Source organism: Penicillium solitum (assembly GCF_028829755.1).
Source record: "Penicillium solitum strain IBT 25940 chromosome Unknown utg000001l_segment0_segment0, whole genome shotgun sequence".
NCBI lineage: Eukaryota > Fungi > Ascomycota > Eurotiomycetes > Eurotiales > Aspergillaceae > Penicillium > Penicillium solitum.
The window spans coordinates 5944737-5962650 of record NW_027072121.1 but is presented as its reverse complement, the minus strand read 5'-3'; the positions used below and the strand labels follow the sequence as shown (position 1 = coordinate 5962650).

General features: G+C 48.5%; 5 protein-coding genes across 5 annotated transcripts; 3 read left to right on the top strand and 2 right to left on the bottom strand.

The window, feature by feature from the left end:
* Nucleotides 1-1438: 1438 nt before the first annotated feature.
* N7455_002258 (uncharacterized protein) lies at nt 1439-3188 on the top strand (the record flags this gene model as incomplete). The annotated part of the gene is made up of 5 exons (XM_040951050.2): nt 1439-1644; nt 1700-1721; nt 1784-1857; nt 1906-2235; nt 2285-3188. The coding sequence occupies 5 exons, from the start codon at nt 1439-1441 to the stop codon at nt 3186-3188; spliced, it is 1536 nt and encodes a 511-aa protein (XP_040817664.2).
* Nucleotides 3189-3338: 150 nt separating this feature from the next.
* Nucleotides 3339-4513, bottom strand: N7455_002257 (putative RTA1 domain protein; the record flags this gene model as incomplete). The annotated part of the gene is made up of 4 exons (XM_040950998.2): nt 3339-4074; nt 4136-4285; nt 4336-4435; nt 4489-4513. 4 exons carry the CDS (start codon nt 4511-4513, stop codon nt 3339-3341), a joined length of 1011 nt encoding a protein of 336 aa, XP_040818430.1.
* Nucleotides 4514-5479: 966 nt separating this feature from the next.
* On the top strand, nt 5480-8183 carry N7455_002256 (uncharacterized protein; the record flags this gene model as incomplete). The annotated part of the gene is made up of 6 exons (XM_040951880.2): nt 5480-5830; nt 5890-6940; nt 6987-7114; nt 7171-7695; nt 7745-7805; nt 7864-8183. 6 exons carry the CDS (start codon nt 5480-5482, stop codon nt 8181-8183), a joined length of 2436 nt encoding a protein of 811 aa, XP_040817734.2.
* Nucleotides 8184-8577: 394 nt separating this feature from the next.
* Nucleotides 8578-14683, bottom strand: hir3 (putative transcriptional corepressor of histone genes (Hir3); the record flags this gene model as incomplete). Its single annotated transcript, XM_040951708.2, has 4 exons — nt 8578-9882; nt 9937-10092; nt 10144-10366; nt 10431-14683. The coding sequence occupies 4 exons, from the start codon at nt 14681-14683 to the stop codon at nt 8578-8580; spliced, it is 5937 nt and encodes a 1978-aa protein (XP_040817723.2).
* Nucleotides 14684-15061: 378 nt separating this feature from the next.
* On the top strand, nt 15062-17553 carry N7455_002254 (ChAPs family protein; the record flags this gene model as incomplete). The annotated part of the gene is made up of 7 exons (XM_040951177.2): nt 15062-15084; nt 15224-15353; nt 15435-15559; nt 15613-15893; nt 15947-16890; nt 16954-17328; nt 17386-17553. The coding sequence occupies 7 exons, from the start codon at nt 15062-15064 to the stop codon at nt 17551-17553; spliced, it is 2046 nt and encodes a 681-aa protein (XP_040818531.2).
* Between the last annotated feature and the right edge of the window lie 361 nt (nt 17554-17914).

The following is a 17914-nucleotide window of genomic DNA, read 5'->3' as shown; positions in this document are numbered from 1 at the left end:
ACTTGGCTGGTTAGGTTGTGTTTTGATAGAGCTAGAGGGTGCGGAGAGGTGGCCTCGTCGGAGATCGCCTTGGCGTAGATCCACTGGCTTTCCGCCTTGCAGGTATAACCACCCTACGACCACCCTGTAACTAACTATTAACTATATTGTAGTACCACATGTAAGTTCATACATCGAATTTCAGCTGGTCTATAAATTAAACCCTTCTCTAATCAAGCTATATGTTAGGAGCTACTTCTATATCTGGTAATCTGCCAGAATACCCTTGGACTCCTTTCGGATGCAACGAAGATCTTAGTTATTGGATTTAGGTCATTTACGCATGTGGGAGAATATGTGATACCCTGCAGAGAGATGCGCTTAGGTACAATATCAAGTTGAGCTGACCAGATCAGAGCAATAGTGGGATATGCGTGCTCTCTTCGGGGCTCTTCGTGGGTCGATGAATACACCGAAAAGCTTGCTGGTAACTTCAAGGTTAATAATACTGTGCTGAAATGTTGCAATATCCTACAAAAGGTTCCATCCATGGATGGCTATTGGCTTGCTTAGTGTGGACGCTGATAGTACGCTATATCCGTTTCAGTGTATACCCATGTACATCCAGCTAATGATATTCAGAACATGCCTGTTCCTCGCGCTCTATAGCTTTGACTTGTTCACTAAAATATAGTGTTTGTGATGTTAGAATTTAAGCAAAGAAATACAAACCATAGGATCTCGCAGGCTATACAAGGGCGGGTCATGTTCCATCCCCCGGACGTCCCTGGACATCATTGATCAATGTTTGTTCCTTTTTCTGAATCACGATCACAGCTCGCTTGTTATTTATGAAATGCAATAATTACATAACCTGACATCATAAGCAGGTCTTTGTTTTACTCTTTAGTCTCTGACTATCCCAAGACTTTCAACTTTAAGGCGCGCGGAGAAATCATCATGAGGAATGTTGAAAATGGCTATCCCTAGAAATTAAGTCACTAGACTATGTCTCATGGCTAAAATTGTGATCATTCTCCACCCTATATAACAGCCAATAAGATATATAGTAGTGCTGTTCGTGGAGTAGACTTGATTTCAAAACATCAAGCTTGATTTACTATCTACCAAGCTTCAACTAACTGAAGCTATCAGCGGATGGGAATTTGGTAGAACATAGGCAAAATTCCTGAGGTAACTTTAGGTGGCCGACGCGTTTGTATCTATCGGACTGAGCCCCAAAAACTCCTCTGTGTAGATCGCAAGGGGTGGTGCCCATTCCTCGGGGCAAGGTTTACATTAAAAATGTCCGAGCAGGAACATTTACGGAGATAATAAAAGCTCAAATCCCATTCCAGAGATCAATTTCATCCAAGCCTGATGTATTGCGGACAGGGACGGACTGGGTCAAACATCCTTCATGATTATTTCTACATGATTTGCTCCCCGGTTGCCTAATATGCAGTCTATCTCCTCAGAATCGACCTTACGGACAAGCGAGCCCGAAACTTCAGTTGTTGAGCTCCTGCATGACCATTTTCTTGAGCTTACCCCAGATGGGAAATACGTGCGATGGTTGCGAGATCACCCAAGGCATCCTCGAAATTGGTCTAGCCTACGAAAGACTTACGATGTTGCCCTTATCTGTCTCTTGGATCTTTTTATGTGTGTCCAGACTAAATTCAACGTTCTTTGATCAATGGGCTAACAATGTTTGCAGAACAGCATCCAGCACAGCAGGTGTGAGTGTATACAGCCATTCATGACCTACAATATTGCCGACCTAACATCTGGTCCTTTCTAGTCGGCAGCTGCTGCACAAGCCAAACATGAATACAATATCAGTGAAACGCTTTCTATTTTTATATTTGTCACATTGTGAGATCGGCTGGTCTAGATCTACTTTACATGTCTGACATTGAACAGATTTCTTCTCGGTCAGGTGGCAGGCACCATCTTATTTCCACCGTGGTCGGAGACATTTGGGCGAAAGAACATGTACATTGTGAGCAGTGGGCTCAGCGCCATTTGCTGTATGACTATCGGTCTCGTGCGTTCAATGCCGGTTATTATCATCATGCGCATCGTTGCCGGGCTTCTTTCCGCAATCCCCTTTACCATAATCGGTGGCAGCATCGAGGATATGTTCAACTCGCACGCTCGAATCTGGACCATGTATTATTGGACAGTTGCTTCGAACATTGGGCTAATTCTTGGACCCATCATGAGCAGCTATATTGTTGCAAGTCTTGATTGGTATGTATCCCTCAACTATGGTCTATGTAAATTTCTCACAATTACCTAGGCGATGGAACTTCTATATCTTCGCCATAATTGTTGCTGCAATTACATGTGGCCTCTTCTTCATTCGAGAATCCCGACCTTCCTTGTTGCTTGCCTACGAGGTGCAGCGGGTCACCGATATGACCACTATGCACTCAATCCCACCGCCACTCAATCACGACCATATCCCTGATCTCAATACATTTGTAAAGGAAGCCCTCTTTCGCCCAGCCCAGCTCTTCTTCCAAGAGCCCATTATTTTCGTCATCGCAATAATGATTTCCATCGCCATGTCCCTCATCTACATCTTCACAGAAGCCCTCCAACCCATCTACGAATCAATGGGATTTTCAAAAACCGACGCTTCGCTGATGTTCATCGCTATCGGCGTGGGAAGTTGTCTTAGCGCATTGACTCGCGTGCTAGATAGCTACATTCTCAACTATTTCCGCAAACAGGGACGCCCTATCAAGCCAGAATACAAGCTTATCGGACTAGGCCTCGGTGGTCCATTCCTAGCGATTGGTCTATGGTGGTTTGCCTGGACTATTCCACCCGAGACCCAAACCCCGTGGATTGTGCCCACGATTTCCCTCGTTCTGGTGGGCTATGCGTTAACGGAAATGGATACCGTGCTGTACGGGTACATCTCCGATGCTTATCTGAGTTACTCGGCCAGTGCCACCGCTGCTATTGCATTCGTTCGAGCATTGTTGTCGGGTGCCTTTCCACTGTTTACGAAGCAGATGTTTGATCGGTTGGGAAATAATGTTGCTATGTCCGTGCTTGCTGCTGTGGCAACTGCGTTTTGTATAGTACCACCTGTGTTTATCTGTTACGGGGAGCGGATTCGTCGGGCGAGCAAGTTTGCTCGGTATAGTTGGGAAATCCAGGAGGAGCAGGGTAAAGAAAAAGAAGATTGGTGAGCTACGAGGTTTTGTTTGTTTGATATATATATCTGCGGTTTTCAAGTGAATGCATACCCTACAGAGTATATGAGATCCAAATTATACGAGCACGAGATAAACAAAAGGTAAGAACCCGAGTAACAATCTGAACATCGAAGGAAAATGCGCTCATACCCCTTGAGTGCTTCTAGTAGTGGTTTCCTCTCTCCGAGTCGGACTCGCTTCCCAATACTTCTCTTTCTTGCCTCGGCTAACAATGAGTTCGTAGATACCAAATGGATCGACAAGAGTCTGGAGCCAATGACGGGAATCGTTATAGCCAGGGCCCTCAATCTCCGTGACACCATCTTCAGCGAGGTAAATCTTGTTTGATCGCGGAAGCCAGTGCATGGGATGGAAGACATTCAGCAAAGTGGTATTGCTGTACATGAACACGACCTCAAAGAACCAGAAGAACCATTCCTGTTTCAATACAGGGCTGATGTTCTCGAGGTCGGTGTAGGTATTCAGACTCGCTGCAGTAAAGTATTCCACGGTGCGATAAATGGTACGGATCGTTATGAAGGTACAGCTGCAGTATAACACCAGTAGGGCATGCTTGATCTTGCGGTTCAACACGCCTCCTCGGGAGCAGTTGAAGTGGAATCGGCCGGCCAAAGCCACAAAGCCTATCATTAGAGCGATCTGCATGATAAGCGCCGCCTTCAGCATTGCCTTGCCGGTGTTTTGCGAGTTGCCAGTAGTGTTTGCGATTCGGGCCGCTCCGTTGGCGGTAATGATTTCAATGGTCACACCCAAGGCGACGAAGGTCGTAGCTACGCGGCCAGGGTGGATGGGGGAGTGGTACGGGATGTAGTAGAGCATACGACCCAAAATAAAGAAGTTAGCACCCTCATATACTGGTCTAGAATAATTGAAGATCGGTTGTCAGTAGCGTATCTCGTGATAGGATGAATATTCCTTACGGTCCGACGAGGAGAAGCACGGTGCTTGCGATATAGATGCCTATATTTCCCCACTGCCCAAACGCTCCAATAGTTCGCATGATAAAACCTGCCGTGAACAGAACGGCAGACCATGGAAGAAGGCCGGTAACTTTCCAGGATTTATATTTGCTGGGATATCTGGTTAATATGAGGGTTCATAGTTGGAAGGGGTTACATACAAGCATTGATATCCATGGATGCCGCCAGATATAGCGAAGAGAATCGCGAAAGCAATTGCAGCGCCTTTGTTTGGCGCATAGAACCACAAGCTTCCCTCCTCTTTGTTTTGTCAGATAAACTATTGATCACGATTGACTTAGTAGGCGACTTACGATATGATGACCTTGCCTCGAGCATGGTTGTTGTAGATCCACCAAATATATATTTCTTAGTGCGAGGAATCGAGTTTGTGTAAAAGAACCGGGTAGTTGATGTGATGGCAAGTTGAATAGTATAAGTATGTTGCTTATATTAGTTGAGTAGACTAGCGGACTTCAGAGAGATATATATATCCAAAATTAGTTCGACGCCCCAGTCCCTTATGACCTAGGCAGTGTTCACTTTGGGTAATTTCGTATTTTCCTCTAACTTCTTAACGCCTCATGGTGTCTCTATTTTGGCTACATGGTTCCTCGATTTGCTTGGATCCACAAATAATAGTGATAGTGGATCGACGCTAAGGTCTAAACCGACCTCGTATTTGCCTTCGCCTTCTGACGACCCGCTCCTAATACGACCTCGGGAATCTCACTGCCACAGATCCTTGACTTGTGATTCGCCAACCTTCTTATCACGCTAATACAACCTGAGTAACTCGTTTTCGCTTGCTTTAAGTGCATGGGTCATCCCTTTAGGCTTAGGCACAGGACGTGAAGAACTCATGGCGAATGGTGGACAACACCTTTCTTTCCCTTTCTTCTAACACGAGGGCATAGCCGGCGGGAAAAACCGAGGAACAGATAACTGATCCCATATAATCCAGATTCCACTTGGAGAAAAGATCGTGTCTTCGAGGTCGTGTGATAATATATGCCCGTACTGAGCAGTCATCATCAAACCTGTATAGTCCTTTTGGATGATATAGTAAATTTTAACCTACAGATGCACACCCATTCGCTCTTTCCCTATACATCACTACCTGGGTACATAGTTATATAGTTGCACGTGATGTGGTTGTTGTCAGGGTAACCTACATCCCAAAGCGGTAAGCGCAATATTGATCTGTGGATGTTCTGGACTTTCCAAGTTTGACGGACTCAGCGTATTCCCCCACAACTTCAAAGGTTCAACGTCGCCGGCCATCGTGTTGTCTAGATATCCAAAATGCCGCCCAAACAACCCCAAACATCGCTGTTTCAAGTTTATATCCGGTTACGGCCCCCGATGGCCCAAAAGCCCAATGAATCGGACCGTTTTTTGAATGTCGAGCCGCCAGAAGCTTCGCAGGAGGAAACAGAGATCGTCCTGCCGGGATCAACACATGTTACTCTTCAACCACCAAATGATACGAGAAAGCGCGCCGTCGAGAGGTTTGGTTTCACAAAGGTCTTCGAGGAGGTTGCCTCGCAACTAGATGTCTTTCATGACACTGGGATGGAGCCCATCATACGCGGAGTGCTGAAGGAGAACCGAGATGGACTAGTCGCTACCCTGGGAGTCACAGGCAGCGGAAAGGTCTGGTCCCGAATACTGTAGTACCGCGATAACCAAGCTAATAGGTTGGTCATATGCAGAGCCACACCATTCTAGGATCCAAGACCGAACGAGGAATGACCCAAATGGCACTTGACGTTATCTTCCGCTCTCTGGAGCCCACAATCAAGACCGACGATGGTAGCATTACCCCCGTAATGCTTGCCTCGCTGGCTGCCGCAGACGCCTCTGAAGCCCAATTGTTCTCCGCACAGACATTCTTGGAAGCTGTATATGGCGAGCCAACCGGACGTACGTCGAGAGCGCAAACACCCATGAGCCCATCTCGTGCCAATACTCCTTTGATGGTACGAAGCCCCTTTACCTTGAACTCCCCCCATGGATCCCCAACCCCGCGACCGCGCACCCCTGGAGCGCTTCTCCCAAGGCCGAGATCTAAACCCGGAAGCCCCCGTAAGGTGGATTTGTCTTCTGTGCCCAGTCCCAATGACGCAGCTCGAGCTGGCTTTGACCATGTCTCGACTGAGGCCTCTGGATGGATCACCCCGGGATTTTCTAATCCCATCCCCTACACCCACTCCAATCCATTTGAGCCCAAATCAGCTAAATCTCGACTTTATGTCTTTAAGGAACCCACCCCTGCCTTGAACTTCCCCCGCCGTCACATACGTGAACGACCATGCGCCCTCCCTAGGCTGCCCGATATGAGCCATCTTACTGTGGACATGGATTTAAATGCCGACTATGTCGTTCTGGTGTCAATGTATGAGGTATACAATGACCGAATTTTCGATCTTCTGTCTCCCTCTATCGTCTCGGGTCAAGGCACAATGTCCCGTGGGAATAATCAAAAGGATCGTCGACGTCCCTTGCTCTTCAAGCCTACCGAGGGCTCACCAGATCGAAAACTGGTTGCCGGACTACGCAAAATTGCTTGTAGTAGCTATGAGGAAGCTTTGGCCATTTTGGACGTTGGCTTAACCGAACGCAAGGTAACTGGTACTGGAATGAATAGCGTTAGCTCTCGAAGTCATGGCTTCTTTTCCCTGGAAGTCAAGAAGCGAACATACTCAAAGCGAACTGGTGAACACAACTGGGCTGGAAACGCCCTCACTGTTGTGGATCTTGCTGGTAAGTAAGTCACATCCTCGCTGTAGGGCAGCTACTAATTAACTAGGCTCCGAGCGTGCGAGAACGGCAAAGACAGCTGGTGCCACACTCGCTGAAGCCGGAAAAATCAACGAAAGCTTGATGTATCTCGGCCAATGCCTGCAAATGCAAAGCAACATACAGGATGGAATGAAGGTATGTGTTCTACTCATCGTCGATGTGCTTCTTTTGGCAGCTGCTAACTTATAAAGACTGCTCTCGTTCCTTACCGGCAGTGCAAATTGACCGAGCTTCTGTTTTCAAATTCATTCCCATCGTCTCATCAGATGTCCAGAGGCCAATATCCCCAAAAGGGTATCATGATTGTCACCGCTGACCCTCTGGGTGATTTCAACGCCACCTCCCAAATTTTGCGTTACTCTGCATTAGCTCGCGAGGTTACCGTTCCCAGAATTCCCTCGGTCTGTGAATCTATTTTGTCTGTCGCTTCTGGCAGTCACCGCTCAGTCAGTGGCTGCACTTCGCCAAATTTTGATTCAACCGAAGAGCTCGAAAGAGCTACCGCTGAGATCACACGCCTCACACGCGACTGTCACGGCCTTGCTCTCAAGTTAGCCGAAGAAGAAATTGCACGGGCTGATGTTGAAATGAGACTGAGAGCTGCTGAAGAAAGATGTCTCATGATCGAGCAAGATGTGCGAGAAGAATGCTGGGCAGAGATGGATGAGAAAACGGAAGAAGAACGGCGACGCTGGCAGAGGGCATGGGATGAGCAGGTTTGTAATTCCAGACCAGCTCAAAATTTGTCACGCTAATAATTTCCAGATCGGTCGCAATGATGAGCACATTGATAATAAGGTTGAGCTTGTATCCCGTGGATTCCAAAGTAAGTTGGCCCATGAGGAGCGAAATATAGGAACGGTTGAACTGACCTCTATCTCCAGTCTTTGAAGATTCGGGGTCGAACGAACGAGTGGAAGAGCTCGAGCAAGAAAATGACCAGCTCCGCCACAAACTCGCCGCTCTTGAGCGTGAGATGCACAATCAATCCCCGACGAGAAAGCATAGAACAAAGAATGCCACGCCCGCGCGGTCTAATCTTCTCGGCCGCGAGAGCGATATTGAGAATGCGTTGCAACGCATGGATCAATTGAAGCTTGCAGATACCATATTTGCTCCTCCATCGCCAGGAGCCTCGCCTATCAAGAAGACGAGGAAGATGGGAACCCGGAAATGGGACCTCGCCCCAGAGGACCAGATTTAACCGGTTCTGTTTCCTCCACTGCTCCATCATGACTGCTACGACATACTCTTCTTACGCTGCTTGAGATACTAGAGCTTTAATACTTGCGTTTATCTTTTTTTTTTTTTTGGTTAATATGGAATGATATCCCTTGGCTAAGGCGTTCGGGGGCAACCAATACTTTGTTTAATAATTGTTGATATTTCATTTCCCAATTGACAATGCCATAATTGGATTTTGCGAATACATATTGTACATGCTAGCTCGTAAGCCATTCAAGCCACCTGTCTCTCAACGCCATCCTATAGTTTAAAAGGATCCTGTTTTGGAAGAACTCCCCAAGTGCTCCATAAACTGAAAAGAAAAAAAGGAAAGCAACCCCCCCTCCTTGGATGTATAGCAGATTCCCCAGGACTCAAGAGGGCGTAATTTCCATGGCATCTCGCTTGTCAGCGACATGCTCAGTCTCAGTATCATTTGGAGACTGGTCGGCAGTGGGAATATCCTTCTCCTCTTTGTCTTCTTCCTCCAACTTTGTTTCCTCGTCATGCATTTCCTCATCGTCATCTCCCTCAGCCTCAGTCACACCATGATCACCATCACCATCACCATCACCCTCCCCTTCTTCGCCTTCATTCTCATGACCGCCCTCCTCATCTTCACCATCCGCTTCATCCGCACCTTCATCACCAGTCCCCCCTTCCTCTGCATCAGTAACATGAGGGAAAAGCGCCGAGGTCCCCTCGTCACCTAGCTTCGTGTCCTCGTTCTCGCTCAGCTCAGTCTCGTCAGCAGTGTCATTTTCATCTCTCTGGTCAGCCGAGCCATCGCCGGTGGCAGAAACCTGCTTGGCTGAACCACGAGGCGCAGAACTCGGTCCTGCAGTAGTCGACCCAACGCCCTGAGGAGTCGCAGGTGGTTCTGTCTCGCCCGTGGCGGTTATTTTGCTCGCCACGGCCCGAGGAGCCAGCTTTGTGTTCACGATTGTGTCCGCGCGTTTCTGGATGTCGCGGCGGGCGATGCCCTTTGTCCGGCCGCGGGGTGCTGGGGTATCAGATGCTGGGACAGCTGTTGGAGGGGTTGAGGCCTCGGGAGGGACTTCGCCTACCATGAGGTGGTCGACTTTCATTTTTTCTTTATTTTCCTCGGTTGCTTGTTCGACCAGGTGGGGTGTGTTGATCTCGTAGAGTCGGGCGTAGAGGTCGGCGATCAGGTCTTCGAACATGGTGATTTTCATGAGGTTGTTGTTCAGCTTCTTCACCTCCAGGGCGTCTCGAAGTAGTTCTAAGATGGCTTGGCTCTCTGGTCCCAGGTGGGGTAGGCTTTCCAAGCGAGCTGTCTTGGTAGAGAACTCTTCCCACCCGATTGGTTTGAATACGCTTTCTTCATGACCCTCGCTGATCTTGGCTGCACGGCGGATCATCTTTGCATAAGTTAGGCAAATATCTTCCCACAACTTGGTGTGGTTGAAGAAATCGCCTTGCTTCTTTCTCACACGGCGCAAAAGTTGATCTAAGCTTGCGCGATCGTCAAGTTGGTCAAGCAAGCCAACGAAGAAGTACACGTAGCGGGTCGTGTAAACGAAATGTCGACCGGGACGTTCAAATTCTGGCCGCCAGACTTGGATCGTAAGTGTCTTCGTGAATATTTGGGAAAGTTCCTGCTTGGCAGCAATCGCAGCGGTTGCGTTTTGCTGGTCATCGTAGATGACATGCGCAGCCTAGGGGTTGTAAGCAATATGAACAAAACGAAAATCAAGCGGCGGGTCATATACCTTTACACCCATGCGATGATGCCAGTTGGACTTATCAGCGCTCTTGTACTTTCGAAGGACCTCGAGTATGTATGCGTTCCATCCCTCCATATTCTCAGGAGGCTCGATCTTACGGGCCCACGGAGTTGCAAGGAGGGTCTTGCTTCCTTCGGCAGGCTGATAATGTTATCAGAATGAATTCTTCATATCAGGAGCAATAAAACTTACCGTCATGTTTCCTCGAAGAACAAGTTTGTGTACAAAGGAGAAGAGTTTGAAATGTGGTTCAAATATCGGATCAGAGCGTGAGTCCCTTCGCTGCGGAAGGGCAGCAATAGCATCAAGAACAGCATTTATCACCTCTTGCATTTCGACTGTTTTGGACGTCGTTCTCAAAGAATCATCGCTAGTGAACATTTTCCAAAGACACTTGCCAAGCGTGTAGTGAGTCCTATTGATGTGTTAGTACTGTTTCAAATGTCCCAATTCTGCCAAGTCCCATTGGAACTACTTACATCCATCGCTTAGACTTGTCGATAGCTGCCCGTTTGAGAAGGTTGCTAGCAAAGTTCCATGTTGAATAAGCCGACATCTCCTTAAAAGGCGTTCCCTTGTACATTTGCTGGCTCTCCTCGCTACTGAAATGACGAGGGAAGTCTGCAACACTGAAGGCTCCCATGGATAGCGGCTCGCGAGAGGATGAGTACAGGCGGATACCAAAGTCTGAATAAAGATCTGACATCACATCTCTGGTCTCTGCCGTTGGCTCTGCCGTCCTCATTGCTGTTGAAACAGCCATGGCATAGCAATGAATAGCATTTCGCTGCAGTGCTGCCAACTCCGACCGGTTGTTATTGATCTTATCAGCTGTCCATGTAATGTCTTCATCAAGCTTTGAGTCGTAGGTTTGGGCAAGCCTATACCAGGTTTCCCATCTCCCTGTTCCATGATCCAAGTCTTGTCTAAAGAACCCGATGGCGTCATCAAGCTCGCTTGTCGAACCAGGGCTGAGGCGCTTCTGGGAACGGAACTTGGTGAGTGCGGCATGGCCGAGAAGGAAGAACCACCCCTTCGAAGCGATCTTCGCATTCTCAGTCGGAACTATGGTTGTCGAAAGCTCTGTAATGCCCTGAACAGCACGGAGTAAATTAGATGGGTTGAGTGGGGCTTTGAGATATGCATTCACAAGGCGACGATTGAAAGTCAACTGAGGTGTCTGTGAAGAAGCCTTAGCGGGGCCAATCGCTTGCTGCATCTTCTCAATCGTAGTCTTCAATTCGGACTTGGATAAGTCCTTCATATTCATCTTGTTCGCTTGTTGCAGAACAAAGTCGATCATCATGATCGCCGTAGGGCGATCCAATTTCTCGGGAGGACATCCATGATCCACAGTCCCATCGAATGCGGAAAATTTGATACCGTGGAGATCGAGAAGTAGTTGACACACATCAAATTCATAATCGCCCTTGGTTTCAAGGCCAAAGAACTCCGCTTTCAGAAGCTTCAAGAACCTCTTTTGCGAATATCTGCACATCGATCGAACGCCCAATGCATTATGGACAGAACGAAGGAAATGAATGCGGTCTTCAAGCGGATCATCGAAAAGCTCCTTGTTCTGGGCAATCGCTTCCATGAAGAGGGTGTATTGTAAGATCCAGCAGCGAACATATAGCTCTCGCATTCTTTCTTTCATGTTTTCTAGCGATTTCGCCAACGAGCCTCGGAAGTCACGACCAGAAATCTGGCCTACTCGCACTGAGTCCTCATAAAGGATAAAGCTGTGCAGAAGCCTCACGAGGCGGGCTATAGCAGACATTGAGGTGTGTAAATGCTCCATGTCGAAACAGTCAAATGCTTGATCCGACTCTTCAAGAATAAGCAGTATAGCTTTAGCCACAATGCCATCGAGAGTTTTGAGCCAGCCCAACAGAGCCACTTGACGATGTTGGCTTGTTTCTTCGTTGTGTTTCGCTGCCTCAAGTTCTGCCATTACCACTTCAATGCTTCGTAAATAGCAAGAGACAACTTTAGGTGGATAGTCAATGGCTTGGTACGCCTCCTGGAGTCGGCGCCAGAGGAATAATCGCAATGTAGCATCTCCTCTATCGAGGAAGGCAGCCATTTCACCGAGATGTGAGGTTGGGTGATTCATGTCATTCTCCGTTGGCATTTCAGCGTACTCAATCGACGAGGGTTCAAGAATTGGCTCTATTGCTTCGATGAGAGTCACGGGATCCTCGGAGTCTGAGTTGAATACCTTGGCGAAAAAGTCCATGCACTTGAGCTTCAAGACCTCCTGGTCTATCACAGCAGCGGACAATTCTGACATAGTAGTGTTGTTTATGAGATTGACACTTGGGTTGCCAAGGGCCTGAAGTATTTGCTTCAGGTCTTGGAGGCAGAGTAGGATATGTTCTCGCTGTGCGTCCCCGGCAAGGCTGATATGGAATGCCGACGCCCACAAATGGCGTAGAGTGAGGTTTGATTGAGATTCGCCGGATGGGCTGTGGTTGACAAAATGATCTATGGATGACCGGGCTAGCATACCCCAGCGAGCCAGCCGATCACGCTGTGCGAGTCTTGTGCCCTGGTCTGTTTCACTTCCAAGACTCTCAACCGAAGCAAAAACATCCAAATGAAGTTCGTAGATGGTCTGTATCATCTCAAGTTCGAAGAAGTCTTTGGCCTTGTATTCAAATGGAGCTCCATTGCTTGAGCTAAGAATTCGAGCTTCAAGATCGGCGATCAGTTCGCTGCACACCTGGTAGGTGAATTCATCTTCCCGAACCAAAAGTTCTACCACTGTCTTCTTCAGGTCCTTTGGCCACAAAAAACTGGCGTAAGTCGACTCTGCTGTCGACCAGTTTGAAGACTCTTGGCCGAAATCCGGCATTAGAAGGCATTTTAGCCATTCAAACGAAGTTTCATGGGGATGTAGCCAGTCAGAGTTGATGGCATTGGAAAAATTATAAAGTTGTTCCCCAGAAGGAAGCTCTTCTTCAACAACTGGCTTCCGGGCACCTTTTCTTGAGTGCTCGAGGAACACAGCCAACCCTGACTTGCTCGTGCCACGAATGTCCTTCAGCGGAGATAAATCGTCTTTCTGCTGCATCAATCGAGACTTTTCGTCATCCCATGTCTTGATGAGACCTCGGAAATCCTGAAACAATCGTGTCTCCAGATCTTGAGGTGTATCGATCGAGTCATTCCCAGAGCACTTTCCTCTCAGAGCTTCAATGCTACCAAGTGCATCGATGCCGACTTTCGAGAACAGAGAGTCGACGGTACTGAACATCCAATCATCGGCATTGACAAAAACTTCAAGACGGTCTTCGTAGTACTTGTCTTGATCGAATGCAACTTCTTCGGGTGGTGCCAGGGCGTCAGCATTTGACTCTCGGGCTCGGGTTCGTCTGCTTTTCATGCGGCCACCCTCTGGTTCTTCGTTCGCAGCTGATGCAGATGATCTTTTGCGAATGTGCACTGCAGAGTTCGTGTCAACTTCTTCTACATGAGTCCCATCTTGTTCGGCCGGTTTGTCTTGTGGCTGCGTCGATTGATTTTCCAACGACTCCATCAATTGCTTTTCAGCACTTTGATCGATGGACGATTGTTCCTCGCCTGGCTCAGAGGGCTCTTTCGTTGGCTGAGGTGAACTTCGTTCAGGCTTGCCATCATTTTCAGTTGTTTCAAGCATCACGTCGGCAACCTCACTACCACCCTTGTTTCCGTGCCCCTCGCTATCTATGGTCATTTCCATGTCCTCTGCATTTGCGATCGGTGTAGTTGGAGCTTGGGAGCTCCTGGCTGGTAAGATAATGCCAATAGACCGAGTGGGAACATCAGCGAGCGAGTCATGATCATCATCATCAAGTGCTTGGAGAAGCGCCTTGCCAACTGACTCCCAGGTTGGGTCAGCAGGGTTTATCTCTCGACGGGAAGTGTGCAGGGCAAGAGGGCCCTTCGACGGGTTTAGGTGGCGTAAATCGGCGGGAAGGGCGGGCAGGTTCGGATATGGATCCTCATGCTGTTTGAGGTACTTCAATAAAGCTTTCTTTGGCCTCTGGGCTGGGATTTGCGAGGCAGATAACTTGTCAAAGAGGGACTGCAGCGTGCTTCGCAGGCGCTGCTCCGCAAATACTTCCTCTAGTCCAAGCTGCTCTGGCCGTAGTTCCAAGCGGTTGTCATCGTCCGCTAGCACACTTTCCAAGCAATACCGAGACAAGCGGTAGCTGTTTAAGGAACTGCTCAGTCTTGCGCTTTGCCTCCAGAGGTTGAGATCTGAGTCGTCACGTTCCAAAGCATCCCCGAAATATCCCAAAGCTTTTCTCGATGCCTCCGTCAGCTTCCTTTGTGTTTCCTGCTCGGACTCGGGGGTCTGTGGCGCTGTTCGTATGGAGTCTTGTACGGAATCGAGGACAAATTTGCCGTGGTTCTTATAGGACAGATAGAGCGTTTGGAATAGACTGGAGGTGGAGTCGTTCACGTTGAACTCGGCGATTGATTCTGTAGCGATTTCATCGTGCGCATCGTCGAATGCACCCCTTTTGAAATCGGAGATAGACTCTGGGTATTTGAAGATCTCGGAATTGAGAAGGGCTTCATAGGCTTCTGCAGCCTGGGAATAGTGCTCTGACCCTTGTGAATGCAGCTTCAAGGCATTGTGATAAAGCTTCAAAGCTTCCTCGATCTGAAGCTCCTTGGTGTCGTCAACTTCCTCTTCGACAGCCTCATCGGGCTCAACATTCAATGCGACCCAGCTCGACATGGTGTGAGCCCCACGTGGGTCCCTCAAATATTAGATGGGAAAGAGAAATCAGGCGTCAGCATCGGGCAACCGAGACCCTAGATGCGGGCAACAATAATGAGCAAATCAATTGGTTATCGCGGGCAGACACACACGTTATCACGCGTTTGTACTAATCGGGGAAAGTGTTTAGTGCCTGAATGCCTGAATGCCTACGTGCCTTGTGGCCTTGTGGCCTTGGGCCCTTTTCTGGGGGGCAGTAGTTACTAACAGTTGGAGTATTCTTAGATCACTCTTCACTTTCCCCTCAGCGCAACCCCTGAAACGTCTTACGATTCACGCAGAATTCACTAATTAAGATACCCTCATCTTTCATTCCACCGCGCTTGTGCAGGCGCCATGGTCGCGCCCGCTGTCCCTGAGTATGTGCTCCTATCCTATCCCCGTTTACGTGTTCCCCGGGTTGCGGGTTGCGTATGCATGGCCAATTGTTAGAGATTGTCAAGAATTGCCACTACGACAATTATAGGAGCTGTGACTGACATTGAGGGCATTGTTTAGGATTCACGAGGAGGAGGATATCTATGTTGCGGTCGATGCGCGAACGGAGTCCTTGCAGAGCTTGCGAGAACTAGGCCCTCCAGACCTGGTCTATTTGGTCAAGCAGCCCAAGGCCAATTCGACTCGCCAGGTAAGATATAAGATACCAAATTTCCTTCCATGATATGATCTCCCATGTGTGAACAATTGATTGATTTTCTATCTATCGCAGACCGGAGTTTATCATCATGTCACCGGAATCGATGCCTCCTCGTCCGCTAGCCTAGCCGCCTATGTTAATACACTCACATTTTCTCCCCTCGACAAGACGCATAAAGTGGTGTCGGGGATCTACTGGTTAGAATCTAATCATTGTACGGTGTTTGGTTCACATGCTTATATCTATACAGTTGCTACAATGCATTCTCCCATCTCGATATGCGCGTCGAAGTCAAAATCCCCGGAAGTTTGGAGAGCTACTGCATTGATGAGCGGGGTGACAAGCGGGTTGCCACTGAGGCTCTTTGGCTTGAGACCTTCCTTTGCGCCGTTCTGAGGGCTTATCTTTATGCGGACGATGGAAGTGGAGATTCGGTCAAGAGAATTGTTGGAGTCAGACGATTCAACCCCGTGACAAACACGGAGATGGAGCACAAATTCTTGGATGCTGCCGAGAAGCTTTTCTTCTTGGGTATGGATCCCAAACCAATTGGCCTGTTATGTCCCTGACTAACAACATTTTAGGACGCCAACTGAGCTCTGACCCCGAAACCCAAGTCCCTAACACTGTGAGCAACCACCTCACATCCGGAATCCTCAAATACATCCACACGACTGGCCGCTATACCTCCGGAATCAACTTGTTTGAGAAGCTCCGCACAAAGGATGTAGAGGTTTCCTCCCTCCTAGCTCGTGTACAAATTATGGCAGACGAGGAGGTACAAGCGGTACGCCTCATGTACGATGCTTTACAAGATGTTCCAATGGACTATGCTCTACTTGATTGCCAGGCTAGTTTCTGTCAAAGCAAAGGCGAAAGCGAGATGGCACTTGAGTGCGCTAAGCGTGCAGTTACTGCAGCTCCCAGCGAATTCAGTACATGGGCTCGCCTGGCAGAGGTATATGTCGGTATGGAACGCTGGGACTTGGCGCTTCTGACTCTCAACTCTTGCCCCATGTTCACCTATCAAGACAAAGATACCCCTCGCATGCCACAACCATCACGCATCATGCTCCCAATTCTTGCTGAAAGTATTCTCGATGAAATCGACGAAGGCCAGCCAAAGCAGGGAGACCCGCACGACTATGTTCACCCTTCGCTTCGGAAAATCCATGCTGCTAGTTACCAAGGTACTTTCCTAAAGGCTTACAATATTCTCACCAAAATCGCTGCTGCCATTGGATGGGACCAGCTACTCAAGGCTCGTAGCCAGGTTTTCGTGATGGAAGAAGAATACCGCGTTGAGCGGCAGCACGTTCCTAAGCCCGCTACATCAGCGGGCGCGGAGACCAATGGCAATAGCCCCGGCAACGAAGATGAATCTAGCTCTGTGGCTGGCCCTGACGCGACCGAGCCGTCTTCGGAAGAAACTACCAATGGAGATGCGGGAGACAGCCACCCTGAAAGCCCCCTCGAGCGACCGGAGCAAACAGTGGCATCCGAAGTTGTCAAGTCCGGCAAGGAAGATGTATGTTACACACCCATCAGGGATGTAATTTTTTTTTACATATGCTAACTGTTTATACCACAGCCTGACCCATCTCACGCCGCATATACCCAATTCCGAAACAAGCGACTGTGTGAAAGGTGGCTAGATAACTTGTTTATGGTACTTTACGAGGATCTGCGCATCTACACCATTTGGCGGACCGAAATGGCCCAGTTCCGTCAACAAGCCATGGAATACAAGAAGTCTGCTACCGAATGGGAAATTCTTGGTGAGCTTGCGCAGCGACTGCACCATTTCGACGAAAGCATTGAGGCATACCAGAGCTGTCTAGCCACTCGGTTCTCGCCCAAGGCTATGCGTGGAGTGTTGAAATTGTACGAACAACGAAATGACACCAGAGGCATGCTTGGCGCGTTGATCCGCCTCATCGCCTGGCAATATCGTTGGTACTCCGAGGTATGCTCCTTTCCCTAGCTAATATCGCTTTGACCACTATAACTAATAACCCATCAGTTCTCCCCCGAACTTTTGTTCCTAGTTCGCAAGCTCATTGAGGACGAGGGTGCTGTTAAGGTCCGCAGCATTGTCCAAGCGACCAACTTGCCTCAAGCCGTCCTCGATCTCACACACCAGTACTGTCAACTATGTGCCACCTTCCGCAGCAGTGGTAGCGACACTTAAATATGTTGGCGACGACCAGACACAAACTGAGCTAGAAGACAGTTTTAGGTCTTCCCCTGGATATCAAGATAGAAAGCGGGGCGCATGCAGGGCTAATGACCATCCTTGATTCATGACACTTCTTATTTTCACTTCCTCTTGGTCCGATTATTAGGCAGTTTTCTTAGATGGTATATATTTTCTTTTCTATGTTCGGTATCTGCTCGTGTGCCTCATTCAAATAGGTGGATCTCATCTGGACTAGTAGTTTGGGGTTTGTATCCATTTGGGTGCATTGGGAACCCACTAGAGTGGAGAGGAACATAGGATTCAGCCAGTAGATGCGCTTCAACAGCGATTTCTATGCACGTCATCTCCAAGT